Source organism: Asterias rubens, chromosome 20, assembly GCF_902459465.1.
Source record: "Asterias rubens chromosome 20, eAstRub1.3, whole genome shotgun sequence".
Classification (NCBI taxonomy): domain Eukaryota; kingdom Metazoa; phylum Echinodermata; class Asteroidea; order Forcipulatida; family Asteriidae; genus Asterias; species Asterias rubens.
Window position 1 is genome coordinate 10,966,404 of NC_047081.1, and position 21,638 is coordinate 10,988,041.

At 38.9% G+C, this 21,638-nt stretch overlaps 2 protein-coding genes across 2 annotated transcripts; both read left to right on the top strand.

Annotated features, from left to right (window-relative positions):
- Positions 1-233: 233 nt before the first annotated feature.
- Positions 234-12,550, top strand: LOC117303857 (heparan-alpha-glucosaminide N-acetyltransferase-like). The gene is made up of 17 exons (XM_033788251.1): positions 234-409; positions 1,980-2,209; positions 2,983-3,116; positions 3,472-3,605; positions 3,977-4,046; positions 4,546-4,603; positions 5,089-5,192; positions 5,454-5,530; positions 5,733-5,763; positions 6,514-6,650; positions 7,102-7,226; positions 7,670-7,791; positions 8,141-8,360; positions 8,691-8,765; positions 9,415-9,485; positions 10,039-10,151; positions 10,731-12,550. Exons 1-17 carry the CDS (start codon positions 346-348, stop codon positions 10,907-10,909), a joined length of 1,944 nt encoding a protein of 647 aa, XP_033644142.1. The 5' UTR covers positions 234-345; the 3' UTR covers positions 10,910-12,550.
- Positions 12,551-12,870: 320 nt separating this feature from the next.
- On the top strand, positions 12,871-21,234 carry LOC117303891 (histone acetyltransferase KAT8-like). Its single transcript, XM_033788332.1, has 10 exons — positions 12,871-13,109; positions 15,231-15,308; positions 15,807-15,976; positions 16,739-16,792; positions 17,079-17,243; positions 17,883-17,972; positions 18,586-18,726; positions 19,071-19,164; positions 19,381-19,531; positions 19,973-21,234. The coding sequence occupies exons 1-10, from the start codon at positions 12,911-12,913 to the stop codon at positions 20,196-20,198; spliced, it is 1,368 nt and encodes a 455-aa protein (XP_033644223.1). The 5' UTR covers positions 12,871-12,910; the 3' UTR covers positions 20,199-21,234.
- Positions 21,235-21,638: the final 404 nt, after the last annotated feature.

Here is a 21,638-nt window from a genome sequence, read left to right on the forward strand (position 1 = left end):
CGATTGTTTCGTCACCGTTTTTCCACTAAGATGGCTGCTGGTTGACGTCAATGCATAAGGTCTATTAAAAAGCAACCCATCCAGGATTTTAATCAGGGACCGGCACCTCCACCAAACTAGTTCTCATTACACTGTGATCTGGTTCACAAGTTGGGGTAGTTTGTTACCGATCGATCGATCCAAAAGACCAATCGATGTACTGGTCGGCTTAATTGCCACTTTGGCGTTCTATACCATCTTTGCTTTGCTTGTTTTGGCTGTTTTGGTAAGTTAAAGTTCAATGAAAGAAATCATTTTTTCTTTTCAAGTTGAAGAATAGACCGCAGCTGTAGTTTCCTGTGGACAATGTCGCTGTCACCGTCAGTTTCACTGTCAACATTGCTGTTTTTATCGGTGCTTTTTAATGCAGGTAAGGACATGGCATACAACATTTTGTGCTAAGCAAGTAGGGTTGCATTTTCGTGTAATATCTGTCACAGCACAGTGTACACACACACACACTACACACACCAGTGGTACAGTTAAAAAAAGGTTATTATCAAAACCACGACACTATAGTATTACTATACGACGACTAGACTCTGGCTGAGCTTGATGGGATAATTTACGGGTTACCTGCCACCGCTTTTTCATTGGTTATGTACTAAATTAGTATCTTAGTATTCTTACTCTAAAGTAGATATTACTTTCTTTAAATAATAAATTATAATAATTTACTTACTAATTTTACTTACCGATTGATGGGAGAAATTGTTTAGGCTTATATAAGTTATAAATGCCTTTTTATGTGACCCCATCAATATCATTGATTCCTTCCAATTATACTTATGATAGGCATCAAGCTCTTTCTTGTTGACACTGTTTTGGCATTTACCACTTCACTTAGTGTGGGAGACTTGTGTTCCAATCATTAATGAATGATTCGCTGTGAAAAGAAGTTCCTTCTGCACCCAATGTTTTTGTTGAGAGTAGGCTTGTACTATTTAATTAGTGAGAAATTGGTTTGCAGGACTAATCTTTCCAATAACTCAGTTGTTCAGCTGCTGTTTATGTAGTTTTATACTACTTCCTCAAGATAATTGGCCTTGGAATTGTTTTTCCAAATTTAATCAAACAATGAAAAGACTTGAAATAGTTGAGAGGGGCCTTCCAAAGCTTTCAATTCGTTGGGCTCATTGAATTTTGGTCATTTATTTCAGTACATTCAATTCAACATGACAAAACGACATTTTTAATCTTCAAAACAAAGTTCAAATTCAATTAAAATGGCATGTGAACATTTTCAATTTCAATGTGATGCTAGTTACTAGTTGCGATAACGTAACCCTCCTCCCAACAGCCGCAAGCCTCAGGCTCTGCTGTCAGGAGGAGGGTTACGTTATTGCAACTATGTGACTGCATAATATTTTTGAGTTGGTAAGAAGTTGGACCATAAAATAAGATTGATGAAATACTGACTTTTGTAGGGAAAAAAAAAAGTGGTGCCTGAATGACTACTGGGCATGTCTGTAGTGTTTACAAAAACAAAAAGACTGGTGGTTTTACCACTTACAGCTCCAGAGCAGGGGTGGCTACTCCAGGCCCGGGGTTCGCCGGAATAGATCAGGGTTAAACGTTATTCCCCAGGGCTATTTAATTAAAGGGCTCGAGGTATGGAAGCCACAGAGTGGGGAAATGGAGTTTATTTAGGATAGCAGCCTCACTTTCAAATCACCCATGAATGTAAACGAGAAATTTGTTTTTGAAACAAGGGCACACATTTTTCCTTGGTAACGGGCACCCTCTGATGAGAAAATTGTGAATTTCTACTGGAGCATTGCAAGGGCGCCGTGGCACGGAGGCAATCGACTCCGTTGCCTCTGTTAAGTATCAGGCCTGCAATGACCCCACAATGCATAACTGCCAATCTTTGACTTACGACTTGTTGTCTTCCTCTTTATTGCTCATACTGTGTAACATTATCGTCATCCTTGGTCCAGTCCATGCCGTCGATTCACCATCAGGTGAAGTCCTGGGTTTCAAGGAAGGTACCAAGAGCTACGTTCCCGCTCCCAGCGCGTCTTCTGGGGATGCATCTCCGTCGAGCTTGCACAGCACCTGGGATGCATTTCATTTCCATAATGCGAGAGTTGACACTGCCTCGCTGTACGTCACTAACAATATGCCGAATGACGTAAAGTTATGGATGCAGTCGGATGAATGCTACAAGGTAATAGAATAATTTTGTGTTGTTTTTAAAGAGGGGGAAGTTGCTAATAAAAAAAGGTCTACAACCAACTAGGATCTAAAATTTCTGGCCTGATATTTTGCACTTGTAAGGGTAAGATAGTTTTACCTCTACGACAGGGGTCGATTTCGCAAAGATCGTCCTAACTTAGGACTAGCCCTAGGAGTTATGAAAGACAAACCTTATGGGACGAGTAACTTGTCCAAACTTGAGACGAGAGTTATTCTCAACTCTCTCTGAAATCCACCCCTGGCCAGACAGGTTTGGTAATTGTCAAAGACCAGTGTTCTCACTTGGTGTATCCCAACATATGCATCAAATATTACCAAAAAAAGTTGCAAGAAAATGTTTATTAAAAAAAAAAACCTTGTTGCACAAATTTTATTGCTTTCAGATGCCTGAGAAAGGCTTCAAGTTTAAAGTCTTTCTTAGACTCAAATATTTTAGTGAGAAATTACCTATTTCCTCCAAAATGCGATACTCCAGAGGGAGTCGTTTCTCACAATGTTTTATACTATCAAGAGCTCTGCATTGCTTGTTTCTTATGCCAATATATTGGTATATCTTTAGAGCTGTAAATGTAGATCGCATGGAGCTTCTGGAAACAACAAAACTAATGTCTGTTTCTATTTTTTACCAAGCAGACATAGAGTACTCTAACTTTAGATAAAAGTTTGAAATTTCCCATCCCTGTGTTTTGTAAAACACTGAAATATTTATCAGTAAACCATTCTGCCTGCTTAACATTTCCGCAGTGTAAAATGATCGATATGGGAGATGTGACAGGGAACACATCTAAGCTGCTACTGATGGACACTTGGTGGGGTGTAACTTTGGCAGTAACCCATACTAATGTTGTGAGTTTCAACAAAAGCGCCGCACTCTGCAAGTAAGTATTCTGGTAATGAAATTCAGGGACCCTTCAAGCCTTTGTATGGCACAAAAACTTACTAAGCACAAAACAAATCATGCTGTAACAGAAACTGGTTACCAGACAAAATTCCATAAAGTTTACATTGTTGTAACTGGTGCCCCACTAATTTTTTTGCTTAGCAAAGAAATTTTCTAAGCATTTTTTTCTTTCTGCTGAACAGCTTTATGGAATTAAGCCCTGGTGTTTTGCTGTCATTTTTTTGCTTAGAAAATAAATTAAGCTTGAGTGGCATTTTCTGCCAGACTGTTCTATGAAATTGGGAACCCGATGAGTTGATGTTGTTCTTTGTCTTTTATTTTGTTTTGTCCAGCCCAGAAAAGTACCCGTATCATTTTGGAGAGAATGGGAACTACTCTTTCTTCATAAATCTGAACAAGACGGCAGAATCTGACATGGACGTCTGCTTCATGATCATCAATAAACAGCCGGACAACGCATATACTCGTAAGTCACAGTTGATCAGAGGCCTTTCTTAAAGCACTAGGGGGCAGCACATCCCTTCCATGGCAAATAAACCAAAATCCAAAATTGTTTTTTTTTTATGTAAGATTATTTCTTTGTACATTGAGGGGGCGTTTGAATAGAGCTTGATAGATGCACTGTGCAAGCGGGCAACACAAACTATGATATCATGTGATAAATGCATCTACACAGTACACAGTCAACCCTCCTACTGTCTGACCATTCAATGTTATCCACTTTGGTTTTTGAATGATAGAAGCACTGTGCCAGCCTGCAATATATGACAATTGGTGAATGGATCTTTACAATACAACTAGTCTCCCAATGCTATCTTTTGTTTATTGTTTTTGTAGCTATTTATGTCGCAATCGGAGTTTACGCATTTCTGGCTGTGGTGTACGGAATACTGAACTATGCATACATGTAAGTAAAAACCTACACTGTGTAGTTTGCAAGGACATGAAAGGCTTCAAAGAAAGACCCTTGATCAGGTTTGTGATCTGTTGGTATTTTCCTGATTACAGGTTGGACAAAGAAAATTAGATTAGAGCTATCTAATGCTTACGTTTGCGGTCTCCCTATTTTGTCAACATCTTTGTTTGGGGGATGCCAGTCAGAAGCCATTCAACCTGTATTAAGGACTGGGAATTATATGCCCCTGGCCAGGATGCCAGACCATCGCGGGTTACTCCCAAGCTCTCGCCGGTACCGATTTGTACTCCTGGGTGGAGAGAAGCAATTATGATAAAGTGCCTTGCTCAAGGACACAAGTGTCGTGACTGACCACCAGGCCAGGATTCGAACACACCGCCCTAGACCGCTTGGTCACGACGACAACCCACTTTCCAAGAGTTGAACTTATGCATTAAAATGTCAAATGCCGAAATTAAATGTTTATTGGTGTGCCCTTTTTTGTTGGCAGGTCGGGTGCTTTTAGCAGTGTATCCAACTGGTGCGCAACAGAAAGAGTTGTTAACAACGTAAGTGTTATAAAGTTTGAAAGTATGGGATTGGTAAATCAAATTGACCTGTTGCATTCTTAAAGCTCGCTTATTGCCAAGTTCATACAGTACCAATCCACTCTCGCAATAAGTGTTCTGGGTTCTTTTATGTTCACTACCAATCGTAGTTCACAGGTCCTACGGCTTAATGTTCCCTCTGAAGGACAAAGCATTTATGGTAAAGTGTCTTGCTCAAGAACACCATGACCGGGACTTAAACCAGCACTCTGCTGATCAGAAACACCAGAGTTTGAGTGCTCTGAATGGCTTTGCCGTGATCGCCACACTTGATTGCAAGGATGGAGTAGGTTTTGTTGCAGTGAAGTTAAAAATATTTTCCTGTTTCTCATCAATCCCTCAACAAATTGCAAGTCTACAAAAGCGACGTTCAAAACCATTGATATATCATCATACATGTAAGTTATGTCAATCCAATGTTGTTGTTGTTGTTGTTGACTTTTCAGGATCTTGGTGCCCCACCCTCTAGGCAACCAGTGACCAATCAGCCGAACTTCAACAACGAGCGCAAACGACCGAAGCGACTCAAATCCCTGGATACATTCAGAGGGTAAAAGGAAAATTTTAAATATAAATAAAAATCTTGACAGAACTGAAACCTCATAAATAGTTTGTGAATTGTCTATACAATTTTGTTTTGTCAATGTCATTGGCAGTTACTATTCCCACAGTGTTTTAGAAAGATAGAAGGAAAAAAAGGCAGGTGAAAAAAATATTGTTTTTAAATTGGTTTAGAATTTTTTGGGGGGGCTAAGAAAAATGACTGTATATTCAATAACAAATTGTTCTATTTGTATTCCTTCTGAGACAGCATTGCCATTGTCATCATGATTTTTGTCAACCATGGCGGGGGCAGTTATTGGTTCTTCAAACACGCACGTTGGAACGGTGAGAACATTTTGCTTTCAGTCGTTAGGGCCGAATTTCATGGGGCTGCTTACGTGGAAGGTAAATTTAAACTGAAGCATCCGTACAATATGGGATGCAGAGACCAAATTTATTTCATTTGTTTCTTTAGGATTGTTAAACCTCTGAAGTCCTTTATCTTTTCTCACATTGTGGTTTTATCTTTCTCCTTTGCTATTTTCAGGGTTAACTGTTGCAGATCTTGTGTTTCCTTGGTAAGTGTTGTTGTTGTTTTTCATTCACTCTACACTAAAGCAATAGCCTATAGTACTTTTTATTTTTTTTATTTTTTGTAATCTTTCTTTGTAATCTTTCCATCAATTGGGGAATAACACCAAGCTGGCAATAGCCAATCTCTCTCACACAAACAGTGGTTTAACGCCTGTGATAATGAATTGCACAAATCAAGAAATTGTGGTTCAGTAACTAGGCAACAATACTTATTCTAGTCATTGTGAAATCATCGGTTAGCTTAGTAGGATTTGAACCCACAACCTTGTGATTGCAAGCCCTTGGCATTGGACCACGGTGACCACTTTTTGTAACAGAAGAATGTGTCACAGGAATGGTTGGGAACCAATTCCCTAGGAGTGTTCAGCCCCGGCAGCAAGAAACCAACTCCTTAGGAGTATTCAGCCCCGCAGCAAAAACCAACTCCTTAGGAGTATGCAGCCCCGGCAGCAAAAACCAACTCCTTAGGAGTATGCAGCTCCGGCAGCAAAAACCAACTCTAGGAGTATTCAGCCCCGGCAGCAAGAAACCAACTCCTTAGGAGTATGCAGCTCCGGCAGCAAAAACCAACTCTAGGAGTATTCAGCCCCGGCAGCAAGAAACCAACTCCTTAGGAGTATGCAGCTCCGGCAGCAAAAACCAACTCTAAGAGTATTCAGCCCCGGCAGCAAGAAACCAACTCCTTAGGAGTATGCAACTCTAACTAAAACTGAGTTTCTTTATTGTCCGTCTAGGTTTGTGTTCATCATGGGAACATCCATGGCGTTATCCTTCAGCGGTCTGATCCGACACAATGTATCTCGCGCCTCTATAGTCAAGAAAATTATTCGAAGGACAGTCATTCTCTTCGCTCTTGGGATAATGCTAGACGGTAAGTCTGGGGGTTTTAATAATAGGGAGGTGGTTTAGCTGCACGTTACGCGAGCAAAAACGTGAACGTGATCGTCAGAAGCTTGTGTCGTTTCTATGAGACGTCACCACTTTTGAATCATTTCATGCTCACATATGACGTCTATCGTGCGTACCTGACGTGAGAAATGGTTACTTTACGTATGCTTAAAACGTGAGTTTTTTATAACAAAAGTCTCTGACGTTCCTGTTCACGTTTTTGCGCGCGTAACGTGCAGCTAAACCTCCCTAATAATAACTTTTGATTTGTATAGCTTGAGTATTTTGTAAATGCATTCACTGCATACATATAAAATATTGCAAAAGGCATGTAGAATTTCAAACCACCATGGATGATATTAATTGGTCCCACAGTAGAATAATTAAGTGTTATGAAATACTCACTGATTTCCGTTTCAAATTGATTGTTGTAGGAGGCATGGAACTCAAAACTTTCCGTGTGCCTGGCGTTCTGCAGCGATTTGCCGTGTCCTACTTCGTCGTCGCAATGCTTCACTTGATTTCAGCAAAGCCAACCTTGGAAGAGTACCGCATCTCTGTAAGTCTACGAACCAAAGAGGAAAACAAAAACACAGTTTAAAGGCTTTTCTCCCTTTTCACTGGGGGGTTGACAGGGTTAAACTGTAGGGAATTTCTTTCAAGTAAAACGTTATTTTCAAGCAAAATATTTGTTCCCACTGATTCGCAATTTTTAAGGCAAGATAAATAATTACCATCTTCCTTTTCCACTTTCATTATTTTCTTGCAGCTTCGATGACCAATTGAGCCCAAAATTTCACAGTTTTGTTGTTATATGCATGTTTGGTTAATACACCAAGTGGGTAAACTGGTCATTGACAATTACCAAAGGTGTCGCCTTCAAAAGCACTCTTCCACCAAACTGCCCATGGTGTATTTGACAATATTACCAAGAATATACACCTTTTGAATATTAATGATGCTTCTACTTTCTTGTTTCTTTGCCGTTTTCTTCCTACACAGAACAAATATCACCAAATGTTCCGAGACCTTGTTGACTATTGGTACGAGTGGCTGTTCATGATATCCCTGATGATCCTGTACGTCTGTCTGGTTTTCTTTTTGCCAGTTCCTGGCTGTCCAACGTAAGTAAAGATCAAGTCAAGCATTTCAGATTTTTTGTCCCTTGAAAAAAATCAGAAAAATTGCGATTGGATAGCCTGAGAAGTGTGATGCAGCCTACACCAAATGTTCATGTGGATTGACGGCCTTGAGGTTCTGGTCAGCTGTTCCTCCTTGCCACTCACTGGCTTGGATTTTTATTCAATTTTTGAATATTTGTATATATTTTTTAATTTCTCATTCTGTTCTATTTTTTGTTTGTAAGACTGTATTTGTTGTATTCCTCAAAGTGTTTTGCCAGTGTGAAATGTAAAAAAAAATATTTTGATAAAATAAATTTATAAAATTTGTTCGCTCGTTTGGGCTTCCCAGTGGCTACTTTGGACCAGGAGGCCCTCTTGTGGGGGAAAACGGTGAGTTGACAAACTGCACGGGAGGCGCTACGGGCTACATCGACAGGTGGATTCTGGGTGAGAACCATCTTTACTCGCATCCAACGTGTCAGAAGGTGTATCACACCACGTTGAACTATGACCCCGAGGGAATCCTGGGTTCGATTCCATCAATCTTCATTACCTTTCTTGGACTACAGGTAAATAAACCATCTTGAACCCAATTTCATAGAGCTGCTAAGCACAACAATTTGCTTTGCATGAAATTTTTTGCCTTGATAAAAAAAGGATTACCACGCGATTTTCAGGATAAGCAAACAACAGCTGAATACCAGAAACAAAACCTCAAGAACACAACCACCTTTTAAAAAAATGAAATGTTCACAGATTCATTTTACTGTATACAGCTACTTTTATATAGGATTAAAACAATCCAAATGTTTCAAAAACCAAAGGTATACTTTGCCTTTTTAAGGGACAAAAAATGAACTATAATAATGTAATTTTTAAATAATGTATTTTTTGGACAGGCTGGCAAGATTTTGCTTCTTCATCAGTTCCATGGCAGTAGGATCAAGCGACTTCTACTCTGGAGTCTTATTACCGTGAGTTAACCGCTCTTTACTGCCACCTTTACTGCGGTCTTACCGAAGTTGTAAATGGTTTACCGGAGATATGTACGCCATGGCTGAGTGACACATGACACATGTTTCCTTTAGCAAGGTGCTTCACTATGACCTCGCCTCACCCAGGGGTATAAAATGAGTAACTGTAAGGGTAGATGTTTGAAAAACGGTAGATGTTTGAAAAAGTCTTTTGAGCGCCACAGCAGCCCAGGGCTGTATACTCCCCAGGGAGCGGAGAAAGATTACAGGAAAGTTTTTAACCCAATGACCAGGGCACTAATGTATAGCACGTCAGCTTGGGGAATTCGAACCCACACCTGCAATTTAACCACTGGACCACAATGACACTGAATAGTTGGTAAGACACTGCTGTAGCATTGCAAAGGTCATTGGTCTGAATCCCACCCAAGTAATATGCAGGTGTTTTCTTCACAGAACTCGGGTAAGTACCGAGTATACAGTGCTAACACATATCGGTGTGGGTACCCAAATGAATAAGACACTAAACCAGTGGTAATTCACTGAAACCTCTGCATACTAGTAGTAAAATTAATAAAAACTTAACATTGCTATTGTTATTATCATAATTGAATTTCGAACATGTTTTTTTTCCTACTTATAATTTCAGGGTGGACCAGCCATTTTGTTGTGTGAGGCATCAAAAGAAGATGGATGGATCCCGGTCAGCAAAAACCTCTGGTGAGAAAAATGTGTTCTTCACCAGAATCTTAACTTTGTCCATTTTGATGTCCAAACTCTTACAATCTGGCGTTTGAAATTCTTGTTCACAAACAAAACTACCACAAGATACATTTTGTTGGTTGCCTTTAATTACTATCAGCAATGATTGGTTTGTAAACAAATTTATGAACCTGAAATCTTAAGGAGAAAAAAAACATTTGGAAAGAAACGAAAGGGTTACATTTTCATGCAAAATTTCTTTGCAGGAAAATAAATAAAGTAAAACAATTAAATTGGGGTTGAATAAAACTTGTTTTTAAAGAGCAGAATCTAAAGCTAAAAAATATATAGCCATATGTTGGCGTTCTCCCTATTTGTCAATATCTTTGTTCGGGGTACCTGTCGGAAGCCATACAATCATAAACTGCCAAGTTTTTTATATAACCTGGGTAGTGGCAGGAGGGGGATCACCTTGTGCCAGTACATGTGATACTCATAGAGTTTCCCTTGTGATTTATTATATATAAATAAATAAACGTAAGAATAAACAAGATGATGTATTTGTCAACAGGTCCTTGTCATTTGTTTTGGCTCTTGCCGGCACGTCATTCTTATTGCTGACGTTTTGTTACATCGTCATCGACATGAAACAGTGGTGGTCTGGGGTGCCGTTCTTCTTTGCTGGTTAGTAGTGCCACATATTATTGCAATTTTGTTTGTTTTTTTGTCTTTCTGTAATAAAAGCCAAGGGCGCGCCTTTGAAGCAAAGTTCATAACTTAATTTGGTCAAAACAGGCATGATATTCTTCCTACTTTACTCTGATTTCAGATTTGTTGTCCCTCGCTAAAATCTGAATAATTGTGATTAAACAGCCTGGAATGTCTTTTAAAACCTACACTTTGCATAAATGTAGGTCAGCCTTTGTACTAAAAAAAAATTCTTACAATTTGCCAAGGACCAAATATCATGAAGGTCGGATCTTTCATAATCGTAAATACACGACTTGAACCACACAGAAAGATGTTTCTCACAGAAATTTTCATATGCGACTCTCATTGTACATGTTTCTTGAAAATTGTGCCTTTAAATCAGCATTACATTATAATCAACAAACTATGACCATACCTTGTGTAGCTGTCTATTTCCACTATTAGTTTGGATTCCGTTTTGGTTTTTTGTTTTTGTTTGCAAACCGTGCAAAGTTTTGATGGTTGTGTTTACATTCCAATGTAAACACCACTTCTTTTCCCTGTTTTCATTAGGTATGAACCCCATCACACTGTACTGCGGTCATGAAATCTTGATGGGACAGTTCCCGTTCAGCTGGAGCCCTGTGTACGGCACTCACGCCGAGTTACTCTCCATGAGTCTGCTGTGTTCTTCACTCTGGGTCTGCATCGCTTACTACATGTTCAAGATTAACTTCTTCGTCAAGATTTGAGTGGACAACTGCAATTGTGTTGTTACCTTGTTCTTAGTGATGTACGATCTCGCTGCGCTATTTTTTCCCCCAAAAAAGTCTCAAGTTCTGTATCCTTTTTTTTGTTATCCAAGTTTACCCCAAACAAGGTTTAAAGCTAACTCTATAAGGGGGCTACAAGAAGAAAATGATTAAACATGAGAGCTGGAGGAAGGAATTGATATTGCTCTTAATTGATTTTCCATTTTTATCGTAAATTGTTGCAATAATTCAGCATTTGGCTGCTAAATGACAGTTTTGTTATTAACCATAAAAACAATAACTGTGTAATACATAACAAAAAACTGTACTTAAATTCTAAAAAGAAATTGTGAAAACAATTGTGTATTTGAATTTGTTTTTGTAATTTTTGACACTGCATATTTTTTATTTATGAATTGGTATTATTATATATTTCTGGTAATGAACGAAAAGGAGGCCTAATTAAGTGAACTATTCATTGTAGCTTGCAAGCCTGAAGAAACCTGTAAACAAGGGTAATTGCTAGTGACACAGAAACACCTAGGGTAATAGCTCTGGCAGAATGTAAATCTTTCGTAAATGTAGAAGAATGACTCATAAATTTACAAGTGGTTTGATTTTTCGGTTGAGTATTTCACTAAGACTAAAAGAGCCCTCTTACATGCATGTACCACAGACTGCCACGAAGTACCATTCCTTCTAGGCTAGCATCGGGTGCACAGGTTTGTTTGTACATCTGGTCAGGAATTACATGGAGATAACAGGTGTGAGTTGTCTGATGAAAAGGGTGTATTAATTGAGCCTCTTTCTTTAATGGAGCTTCCCGTAATGTGCAGATTCCTTAAAATGTTTAGAGCTGCTTCCTGTGTAGAAAAATGGGAGGGGAACTTTTGTCTTGCCATTCTTTATAATCATCATTTCGCAAAGACATGACAGTCGAGTTTCTGTCAGAAATGCTGTAGCCCTAAACGTTAAAATGAAAGACTGTCCAATTGTAGTAGATGTGCATGCATGTGCTAACTTAGTAAAAAATAAAATAATATAGTGACATTTATGCTAAAAAGACCCATTATTATGAAAGATCAGTATGATGGAAAAGAGACATGTTAACCGGGTTGGGCAATTTGGCTTTAAAAAGCATTTGTTATGAAATAATATAGTAGGACAAATTTGTTTAAAGTAGGATGTAATGATCGATTCACCCAACTGACTCTTGAAACTGTGTGGTTTTACATTTACTTTATGAACCAATGGGGTCCGCCATTTTGTAGAGTAAAAAAATGTGATTCCACAAAATGGTGGACTGTATTACAATTTCATGTACGTGTAGTTCAGACGGTAAAAGGAGGGATAGTTATGTGAATCATTATACTTTTAAAACATCTTTTCAACCATATTAATTTTATGACAAAATGCTTTTATACCCCAAAGTGCCTTACAAAGGCAACGTTCTGCTTATTTGTTATATTTACAAAATGGGATCAGATTGTAACCGATACCTTGACAATTTCATCACACTTGGAGTTTGGTCTCGATGGCAAGCTTAAAATAAAGTAATTTATTTTTAATATAAAATTAGTTTTAATTAGGAGTATTGATGAAACTCGGCAAAATAAAAAATAAAACTGCAATTTAAAAGTATTTTTTTCTGACAGTGACATTATTCTTGGATTGAGAGTGCTTTAGCTATATTAATGATACAATTTAAATTGAGCATGTTTACGAAGCCAAAATTGAAGACAAAGAGTACAGTTTTTCGATACGTGAAAAAAAATAGTTTTCAACCGTGTTTGTTTACAGTCCGTCTGGTCCTTTATTTTTTATTTTTTGCGCGCCTCATACCCTCACACAAAACAATACACGCACCAAATGCGCATTGTGCATTTAATTCAACTTCGTTTCCATGAGGCGTAAGCAGCGTCGATCTCTCGAGTTAGTCACAGGTGACACAATGCACAAAGATGAAACTCCGTGAAAACACCGGAAACGAGGACGAGACGCATGCAGACAAAAATGGCCGAAAGCGAAGCGAGCAGCAAAAACAAGGTGGAAAACCAGATTATAAACTGCCAAAATATGGCAGACGGGAAGGAGAATATAAATCAAAACGGTGGTGGCAAACTCTTCGAGTTAGGGGAAGAAGCTTCAGACCTTAAAATTGGGGAAACGTGTATGGTACGAAGGACAAACAACGCTTGGCGTAAGTGTGTTTTTCCTTACTTCGTGTTCGTCGTTCGATCGATGCGTTGTGTGTGTATTCGTTTGTTGTGTATAAACTGTTATGTCTTTTTGTCAATAGAGAGAGACGCTAGACGTGTGTGACTAGTTGTGCAGATAGACTGTGGGTCCTTTCTCTGTGGTTAAACGCATGGTTAATAACGTTTTTTCAAGTTTCAGCAGTGCCTATTTATTCATTGTGGAAAAGTTTCCGTATGGCGCCACCACTTTTTCATTCGAAATAAAATAATCTAATTTACCTGATTGATATATCCCTTTTTGTAAAAATTAGTGAAAAAGTGGTGGCGCCATACGGAAAGTTATCCATTCACTTGACAAGGCTTACTATACAAATATTGACTGCTTCAAGTGCTATGGTTGTTACTACGAGGTGATCCCTGGAGCTTTGTTCACCACCTTCCATAAAGGCTTATCGCCAATAGCAAGATATCAAGAGAAGGCGCTGTTGAACTCACACAAAGATATATAGCCTAGGCGATGCCTGCGCGAGTCGTGCATGACAACATACACCGCATAGCAAACTGCCCCATCTGCCTACCCACAACGCATTGCGGTTCTGAATCGCGATATACATTATTTGGAAATAATAGTCTTTTTCGTTTTTGCAGAATCTGCTCATCCCTGTTTCTTGTCAAATATTTTCTTTATGGAGTCAAACAAGTGGCATTTGGATGCAGCAGAACAAAATGTCCTTCTTTCTTACCTTGTTTTTATGCGGTCAGTCAGATTCAGGGTCTGGAAGCTGCAGTTTAGTCTAGTGTCGTTGAATAAATATTCCGTTAGCATGCAGTTGTTCTGTAGGCATTGAATGCTGGTCCCCTCAGCTCCACTCCATTATTCCAAATTGTCAAATAAACATTGTTACTAGATGGACTTTAAAGAGTTCTGTCCTACATCCAATGGTTTGGGACTAGGACTAGGTAGGAATACTACATTACAAGTACACTGTCACTGAGTACTAACTCAGTTCCTGTCGCCATTTAATGTACAACAGCAGTACAAAATGTCACTGTCGGGGTACAGACCATTATATGCATTGGTGACTGCTACTTACTAGTGCTTAAGGTGTGCCTCCAACCACCACTGGTCAGAAATAAGTGGGCAAATGCCTCAAGACCCATAAGAAATGCCTTGTGTGGATGAAGTGTATTCACATAGTTTTTGAGTCCAAGTGGTTTCACAGCGTGCACAAAAACAAAAGGATAACTGACTGTGCTCTGAGCTTTATTGTTGTACTCTTCAGTGGTATGTCACTTACAAATCACATTTTTGTTAAATCATTCCTATGTCAGGGTGCTCTAGATAACTTTTAAGCCATTTACAAGAAACACAAGTGGCATTCCTTTGTTTATAATGATACTTTGGAGAATGTCCTAGCCTTTGGATACATGGGCATTCTACTGAGGACAATGGGCAGTTGTTCTGTGCCTACCCTTGTGGAATTTCCCTCAATGTGAAAACGCCCAGAGTACACAAAAGTGAAATCTCTAGAGCATTGTCTCTCAAAACCAGTACTAGGCGCTTTAAGATAATGGTGGACACTGAACACTATAATAGAGCAGTATTTTGTTTGGTTGTATACACTACAGTACATACTACAGACAAATTCACCCAAACCAAACAGTAGCCAAGGTTCTGCCAAGAATTTGTTATTGGAGAATAGTGTTTTCCTTTCATAAACACTATAGACTCAAACCAATTTTTTTTTAATTGTATGCCTGTTGTACATTACAGTTTTTTTAGTTGTAAATATTCAATTGAACATTTTATTGAAAATTTGAAAAGAGATTGTAAGCATTTTTCTTCTAAAGTTTTGAATGTGTGGTGGTTGGAAACAAACAAAATGTATAGGCTAGCAATTAAACCATTGTGCAAAAAATGTAATGCAGGTAGTTATGATAAGTCCAATTTAATAAAAAGTATGAAATTGAATGAATTTCTGCCACCAAAACCATTTTGAGCTAGCATGAGTGCAAACATTTCATAACTCTACAAAGTAGGTAGTTATTTTCTGTCATTTAATATTTTTGTCGACTGGCCATTTTTTATATTTTTTATATACATTTTTCTTTTTAAATTGCAGATAATGCTGAGATTGTGCAGACTCGAAGCAACGAGCTAGAGGGGGGAAGACAAGAGTTTTACGTCCACTACAAAGGCCGTAAGTACAGAATGGTTTAAAGGCACTGGACACCTTCAGTTCCAAGAAGCTCATTTGAATCTATAACTCCAGGGGTTACCAAAAGGTGGACTTGTCGTCGTTTCAATGACCTGCTAAAATCTGGATCCCAGTGACAGACTTTTTTGTCAGCAATGACTCTCGTCCCTAACTAAGGCCAAATAAAAACAAAAACATGTTTTGTATCCCATATTTAGAGGCCGCCTCTTTTCAAAAAAAAAATATATAATTTTGAAAAACAGCCCAGCCGGTTGTCCGTAAAAATGTGTCGGCCTGCCATTTAGAATAAATTAAGACAAAAAGGGCTCTCTTCTTTTTTCAAAAAAGCAGGGCGCTAAGTATAGGGGTTTTATTTGTGTGGGGGGGGGGGGGGGGTTGGGCACAATACACACATGGAAAATTGACTCCCAAAACATCGCAACCGAGATTATTGTGATGATGGATTGGCTTTAATTGATTTAAATTATCTTCCCTCCTTAGTGAATCGTCGTATGGATGAATGGATTGGGAAGGACAGACTGAATATCGTACAGGAACACAGCGAGACCAAGATCAGCGACCCAGCCGCCGTCGTCGTTGAGGACCAGCCAGACCGGAAGATCACAAGAAACCAGAAGAGAAAACACGATGAAATCAACCATGTGCAAAAGGTAAACTAAGAATTGATCAACATAGTGGAGATCTGAAGTGTTAGTCTGTCAATAGGTTAGGGTACAAAAGCCAAGGCTTCACCCAATCCGAAATTTTGCACTACTGACTTGTTGAACAATGTTGGCTACTGTTTATCACTGTCACTGTTAATATTATGAAACACCAATGATGTATTTCATGTGAGGGCAGTACCGAAATAAATGTTTATTGAATTGAATCTAGAGTTGATGCTCATTGTTTGCCATTGACTAGGGGAGAAAGGCATTTTTTTTTAATCCACTTTCCAGAATATACTTTATTAAAAGATTTTTCACTCGCGGCCACTATAATCCTAGCAAATGGCAAGACTTGTCAAGCCATTTTAAGAACTTAAAACCCTACCACCTTACCCCTCATTTGTTGTAAACAAGGAAACATTTTTTTGACTCACCAAGTGGACAAGAAGCGAAGAAAGGGATTTGACTCGCCCGCCGATGTTTCCGCTCGCATTTGGCGACTGGTTCGTTCAAACCCTGGATTTGTTGTTGGGATCCACGGATCCCCCCACTTTGCATTGTTCACATAGTTTGGCGCATACTTTTTATATCGGTTGAATGCCATGGCTAGTGTGCTGCCACCTACCATTATCAAAAAACTCCAATCGCCTTCCAAACCACTTGTTCAAATTGTTGTTTATTGTTCCGTAACGTAGAAGTGCACATAATCAAGGACAAAGTTTTACCTGTATGTTATTTTTTTCTCGTTGTCTTTTTTCCCTTAAGAGTTTTGCTGAGATGGATCCAACAACCGCTGCTCTGGAAAGAGAACACGAAGCTGTGAGTATTTAATGATAAAATCCCCCCTTTCATATCCAAGTCATTGGTTTAAAGATAAACTGTACAATATATCCCAGATTTGGGCATGCCCTCTTGTCCCAGCGATTGCCAGTTAGGCATTTCCTCTTGCGTGGGCCTGTCCCACCTTATGTACTTTGGGTATGCACAAGTTAAGACAATGGCGGTACTAATTGATCAGAAATAAAATTAAACACAGAAAACTTTAGAAGACTTCCACAACAGTCAAAATGTTATATTCCGTGTTCTTTTTGTCTCTCTCATCTAGATCACCAAAGTGAAGTACGTTGACCGAGTACAGATTGGTCGCTATGAGATCGATTCGTGGTATTTCTCGCCATTCCCCGAGGACTACGGCAAACAACCGAAGCTCTGGATCTGTGAATACTGTCTCAAGTACATGAAGTTTGAGAAGACATTCAAGAGACATCTAGTAAGTTGACATCTCAATATTTCAATCAGTATGCTCTGATCATCTTCAGGAGAGTATGTAGTCGAGTCTCGTTATAACAAAGTCACTGGGACTGGCCACATTGTCTCTTTATAGACCAATTTGAGGAAACAAAATTGGTAGCGCCCTCAATTGAAAACTACCAACTGTGGTGTCTTTTTGTGCACAATCTAGGCATTGGAGACACCGCAGCAAATGGCGCGCAGTGCTCAACACCTGCGCACCTGGTGCACGTCGGATTGGTCTAACAGGAACTTTGTTATAAGAGGAAATGAGATTTTTCAGTTATTCAGAAGATGATTTTTTACAGTGCTCTTCATAACAAGAGCCGACTTTACAATGCTTGTCACACAATCAGTTTAAAGATAAAACCTACATAAGAGAAAATAATATTAGCCGTTGCAAACTGCTAACCAACCAAAAGGACCGATGGTATAAATGAAAATAATAGTTCTCTGGAGTTTTCCTCCCACATCTAAAAATTGAAACTTCCTTTCTTCTTATTTTCTCTCCATGGGCATCTTGACCGGTAGTACAGTGACTAGAGAGTCCTCGGCTTCCCTACCATCAACAAATGAAATGAAAAAATATCCTCATCCTGAAAATTTGTGTTTGTTTCAGGGCGAGTGTTTGCTGAGACAACCTCCAGGGAGAGAGATCTATCGGAAGGGAACCATCTCAGTCTATGAAGTGGACGGCAAAGATCACAAGGTTTGTTCAAGTCAATTCAGAACTGGCTTTAGGCTGTGTCTTAGATGATGGTTTCTGCAGTGGCTGTGGCTCCATTGCTGAAAATGATTGTGGTCACTTGAAGGCACTGGACACTATTGGTAATTACTAAAAATAATTATTAGCATAAAACCTTACTTGATAGTATAAAACATTGTGAGAAACAGCTCCCTCTGAAGTAACGTAGTTTTTTGGAGAAAGAAACAATTTCTCACTAAAATATTTGAATTTGATTTCGAGACCTCAGAATTAGATTTTGAGGTCTCGAAATCAAGCATCTGAAAGGACACAATTTGTGCAACAAGGGCGTTATTTCTTCCATTATTCTCTTCGACTTCGATGACCAATTGAGCTCGCAGGTTTGTTATTGTATGCATATGTTGAGATACACCAAGTGAGAAGACTGGTCTTTGACAATTACCAATAGTGTCCAGAGTCTTTAAACAAACGGCCATAGCCAAAACGGTAGCCGCTTGGTTTAGCCGCTTGGTTTAGCCGCAACCATAACTCCTTCTCTTAGTTCTTTCTGGACAGTGTGCTGGGCAACAACAACAATATATTTCCTTACCTACTCTTTTAACATCGTCTCGCACAGATTTACTCCCAGAATATGTGTCTACTGGCCAAGCTGTTCTTGGATCACAAGACGCTGTACTTCGACGTGGAGCCATTTCTCTTCTACGTCCTCACTGAAGTGGATCGACACGGTGCTCATTTAGTCGGCTACTTCTCAAAAGTAAGTTCAGGAAATCTTGTTCTGCATTGTTTCATGTTCTACTTACATTAATCCGTCCTTTCAATGTCACCCACGATGGTTTTGAGTGATGGATGATTTATGCCAGCCCTGAATGATATCATGTGGTGTGAGCATCTAAACAGTACACAGTCAACCCTCCTACTGTCTGAACGTTCATTCTCATCCACTGTGGTTTTAATTGATGGATAAACTATGCCAGCCCTGCAAGGTGATTGATAATAGGTGACTGATACCATACACGGTTCACATTCTGCATATCTTGTATTACAAACTGTTCTCAGAAACTTATACAATTCTTCCCTTTTGCAAAATTTTTTTTTTAGGAAAAGGAATCTCCTGACGGTAACAACGTAGCATGTATCTTGACACTACCACCATTCCAGAGGAAGGGCTACGGCAAGTTCCTCATTGCGTTCAGTAAGTAGTGATGATTCTGTCACCTTCACACTATTCACTTAAGCTAACCCTCTCACTGTAGGTGCACTCTTCTGCCCGACTGGCTGATTTTGCTAAGCAGGCAATTGCTATCTGCTTGAGAAGCTCTATGAAATTGGGTCCTTGTTTAAAGTTGTCATATAAATGATTTGTTTTTTCAATACATACCAATCCTGTATTTTTGTCTTGAATTATCAGGTTATGAGTTGTCCAAGCTTGAGGGGGCTGTAGGCTCACCAGAGAAACCATTATCGGATCTGGGGAAGCTCAGCTACAGAAGCTACTGGTCCTGGGTGCTGCTGGAAATCTTGCGAGACTTCAAGGGAACTTTATCCATCAGAGATCTAAGGTACGACAACTTTTACACCAATTACTACAAATCTTACTCCTGAAGACGAGCAGAGTATACTTTTCAAAAATATTGAGACCACAACAACTCTTTTCAGAGCCGACTTTCCCACAAAAGAGATTTAAACATGAATGCACCTGCAAGTTAACTATTTAATTATAGTTTCTTCCGATTTATCCACACCATGCAAAGCTTCAAACTATACTTACAAATCTTACAATGATTTTGCTTGAACGCGACGGCCAGGCAAACCGATATTGTTTGTGTATAAGTCTTTGTTGCTCTTGGCCTTGGTGCCCCTTCAAAAGACTGTTCAAATGGAAGTGCCGTTTTACAAAATGAAAATGGCCTTGCCTGCCCTCTTGAAGGGGAAGTTCCAAGCCTGGGTTGACGGGTTGTCGGAGAAATACAATTTCTACTCTTTTTGTTTTCCCCCAACAGTAACATGACCAGCATTGCCCAGAATGACATCATCACAACACTGCAGTCGCTCAACATGGTCAAGTACTGGAAGGGACAACACGTCATCTGCGTCACGCCCAAACTCGTCGAGGAGCATCTAAAGAGCGCGCAGTACAAGCGCCCTCGCTTGACCGTCAATACAATATGTCTGAGATGGGCGCCGCCGCGAAAGGTCTTCAACAAGAATGCCAAGATTAAGAAATGAGTGTTTCTTGTGGAGGCAGTGTTGAAGAAGTTTGAATTTTTTTAATGTTAATATTATGTACCAGATAAGTTTTTGTTTTGTTTTGTAATATATTGTATAGATAAAAACCAAATCAAGTACATGTATCAAGGGATGCTTCATTACATCGTAAATAGCTCTTGAGGGTTGGGTGATAGATTGCTAAGTACTCCAAAAATTAAGGATCATAGAAACTTACGTGGTAAGAAGCACTGCAGCTGTTTGAGAGTACGCATTATTTTGAAGTATTATAGTTTTGAGAAGTTTTCACTCGGGAATCATTTGAATCTGTGAATCGATTTATGCTTTCAAACAATTTTTGAGGGTTGAAAGAAAATTTGAGTTTCTGTGTTGTCGATTCGTGAATAATGCAGCCAGCGATGAGTCTAATACTCACTTCTCTCTAATGTGAATGGATTTGACGTTCTTGAAAATACTGCTGTATCATTTTTGAACTGTTTTCTCAAGAAGTAGACACTGTATTCAGCTGAAACTTTCACATGTGACTTTTATTATATTTTTCTTAATTCTTGTACCAATATATCAGCATAACATTGACAAAAAACAATTCATGAGCCTATCTTTAAGTTTGGAAAGTGCTACACTGTGGCTCAAAACATTCTACAGCTTAATTTGACAACTGGTTCAAGTTTGCGAACATGAGCAGTGCAACCAACACCAGTCAAGACGGAAACAAGTTAATTTGTATAAATTGAAATATATACTGGTTTCGTCTAAGATGGGAAGTTTCGTTGGTTGTTTATGGTTGGTGAAATCTTGAAATATAAAAATCTTCCCCTAATTAACAAGATTTATGAAGGACAGTTTTCTTGTTTTTTTTTGTTGTTTTTTTTAAAAGAGGAGATGCTTGACGCTCTGTGAAGTTTTTTTTATACACCCGTCTGCACTTTATCAAAGTTAATCATTTTCCATATTGCTCAGTAGAATGGAGTATTATATGAGTTTGATGTCAATATTGGTTTTGAATAAAAGCTAATGAGATTGTTATTATAATTTATTCCTTTGTAGTTTCCACATTTCTTTAAATTGTTTTAAGGGAGAACTCACAAGTTTGGCATGGCGGGACATTGTTTGGTTTTACCCATACACCGGTGTGTGTACTGTATACTTGGTACTTTACCCAGTTCTGTGAAAACAATTCACAGGCATATATAATTGAGCCTTGACAATTTAGAGAAGATGTCTTGCCAACTAATGTTCCAGTGCATTGTTAAAATGTTCTGCTGGACCATGACATGCCAAACGACAGGGAGATTATATTTTATGCATGAGTTAACTGACATGAGTGAACCCTTGTGCTCTTGACTCAAATCCAATTTGTCACTTGAGTACATTAAACAAAATGATTTGTTGACATTTGTGTGAATTTCCCTTCAGAAACATAATTTCAGAATTTAGGTA

Excerpts from the sequence above, each read along its gene's own strand:
- LOC117303891 (XM_033788332.1), top strand. The coding sequence starts at position 12,911 with ATGCAGACAAAAATGGCCGAAAGCGAAGCGAGCAGCAAAAACAAGGTG. Across the intron at positions 16,793-17,078 it reads TGGAAAGAGAACACGAAGCT|ATCACCAAAGTGAAGTACGT; the intron begins GTGAGTATTTAA and ends TCTCTCATCTAG. Across the intron at positions 19,532-19,972 it reads TTATCCATCAGAGATCTAAG|TAACATGACCAGCATTGCCC; the intron begins GTACGACAACTT and ends TTCCCCCAACAG.
- LOC117303857 (XM_033788251.1), top strand. The coding sequence starts at position 346 with ATGTCGCTGTCACCGTCAGTTTCACTGTCAACATTGCTGTTTTTATCG. Across the intron at positions 410-1,979 it reads ATCGGTGCTTTTTAATGCAG|TCCATGCCGTCGATTCACCA; the intron begins GTAAGGACATGG and ends TCCTTGGTCCAG. Across the intron at positions 5,764-6,513 it reads GCAGATCTTGTGTTTCCTTG|GTTTGTGTTCATCATGGGAA; the intron begins GTAAGTGTTGTT and ends TTGTCCGTCTAG.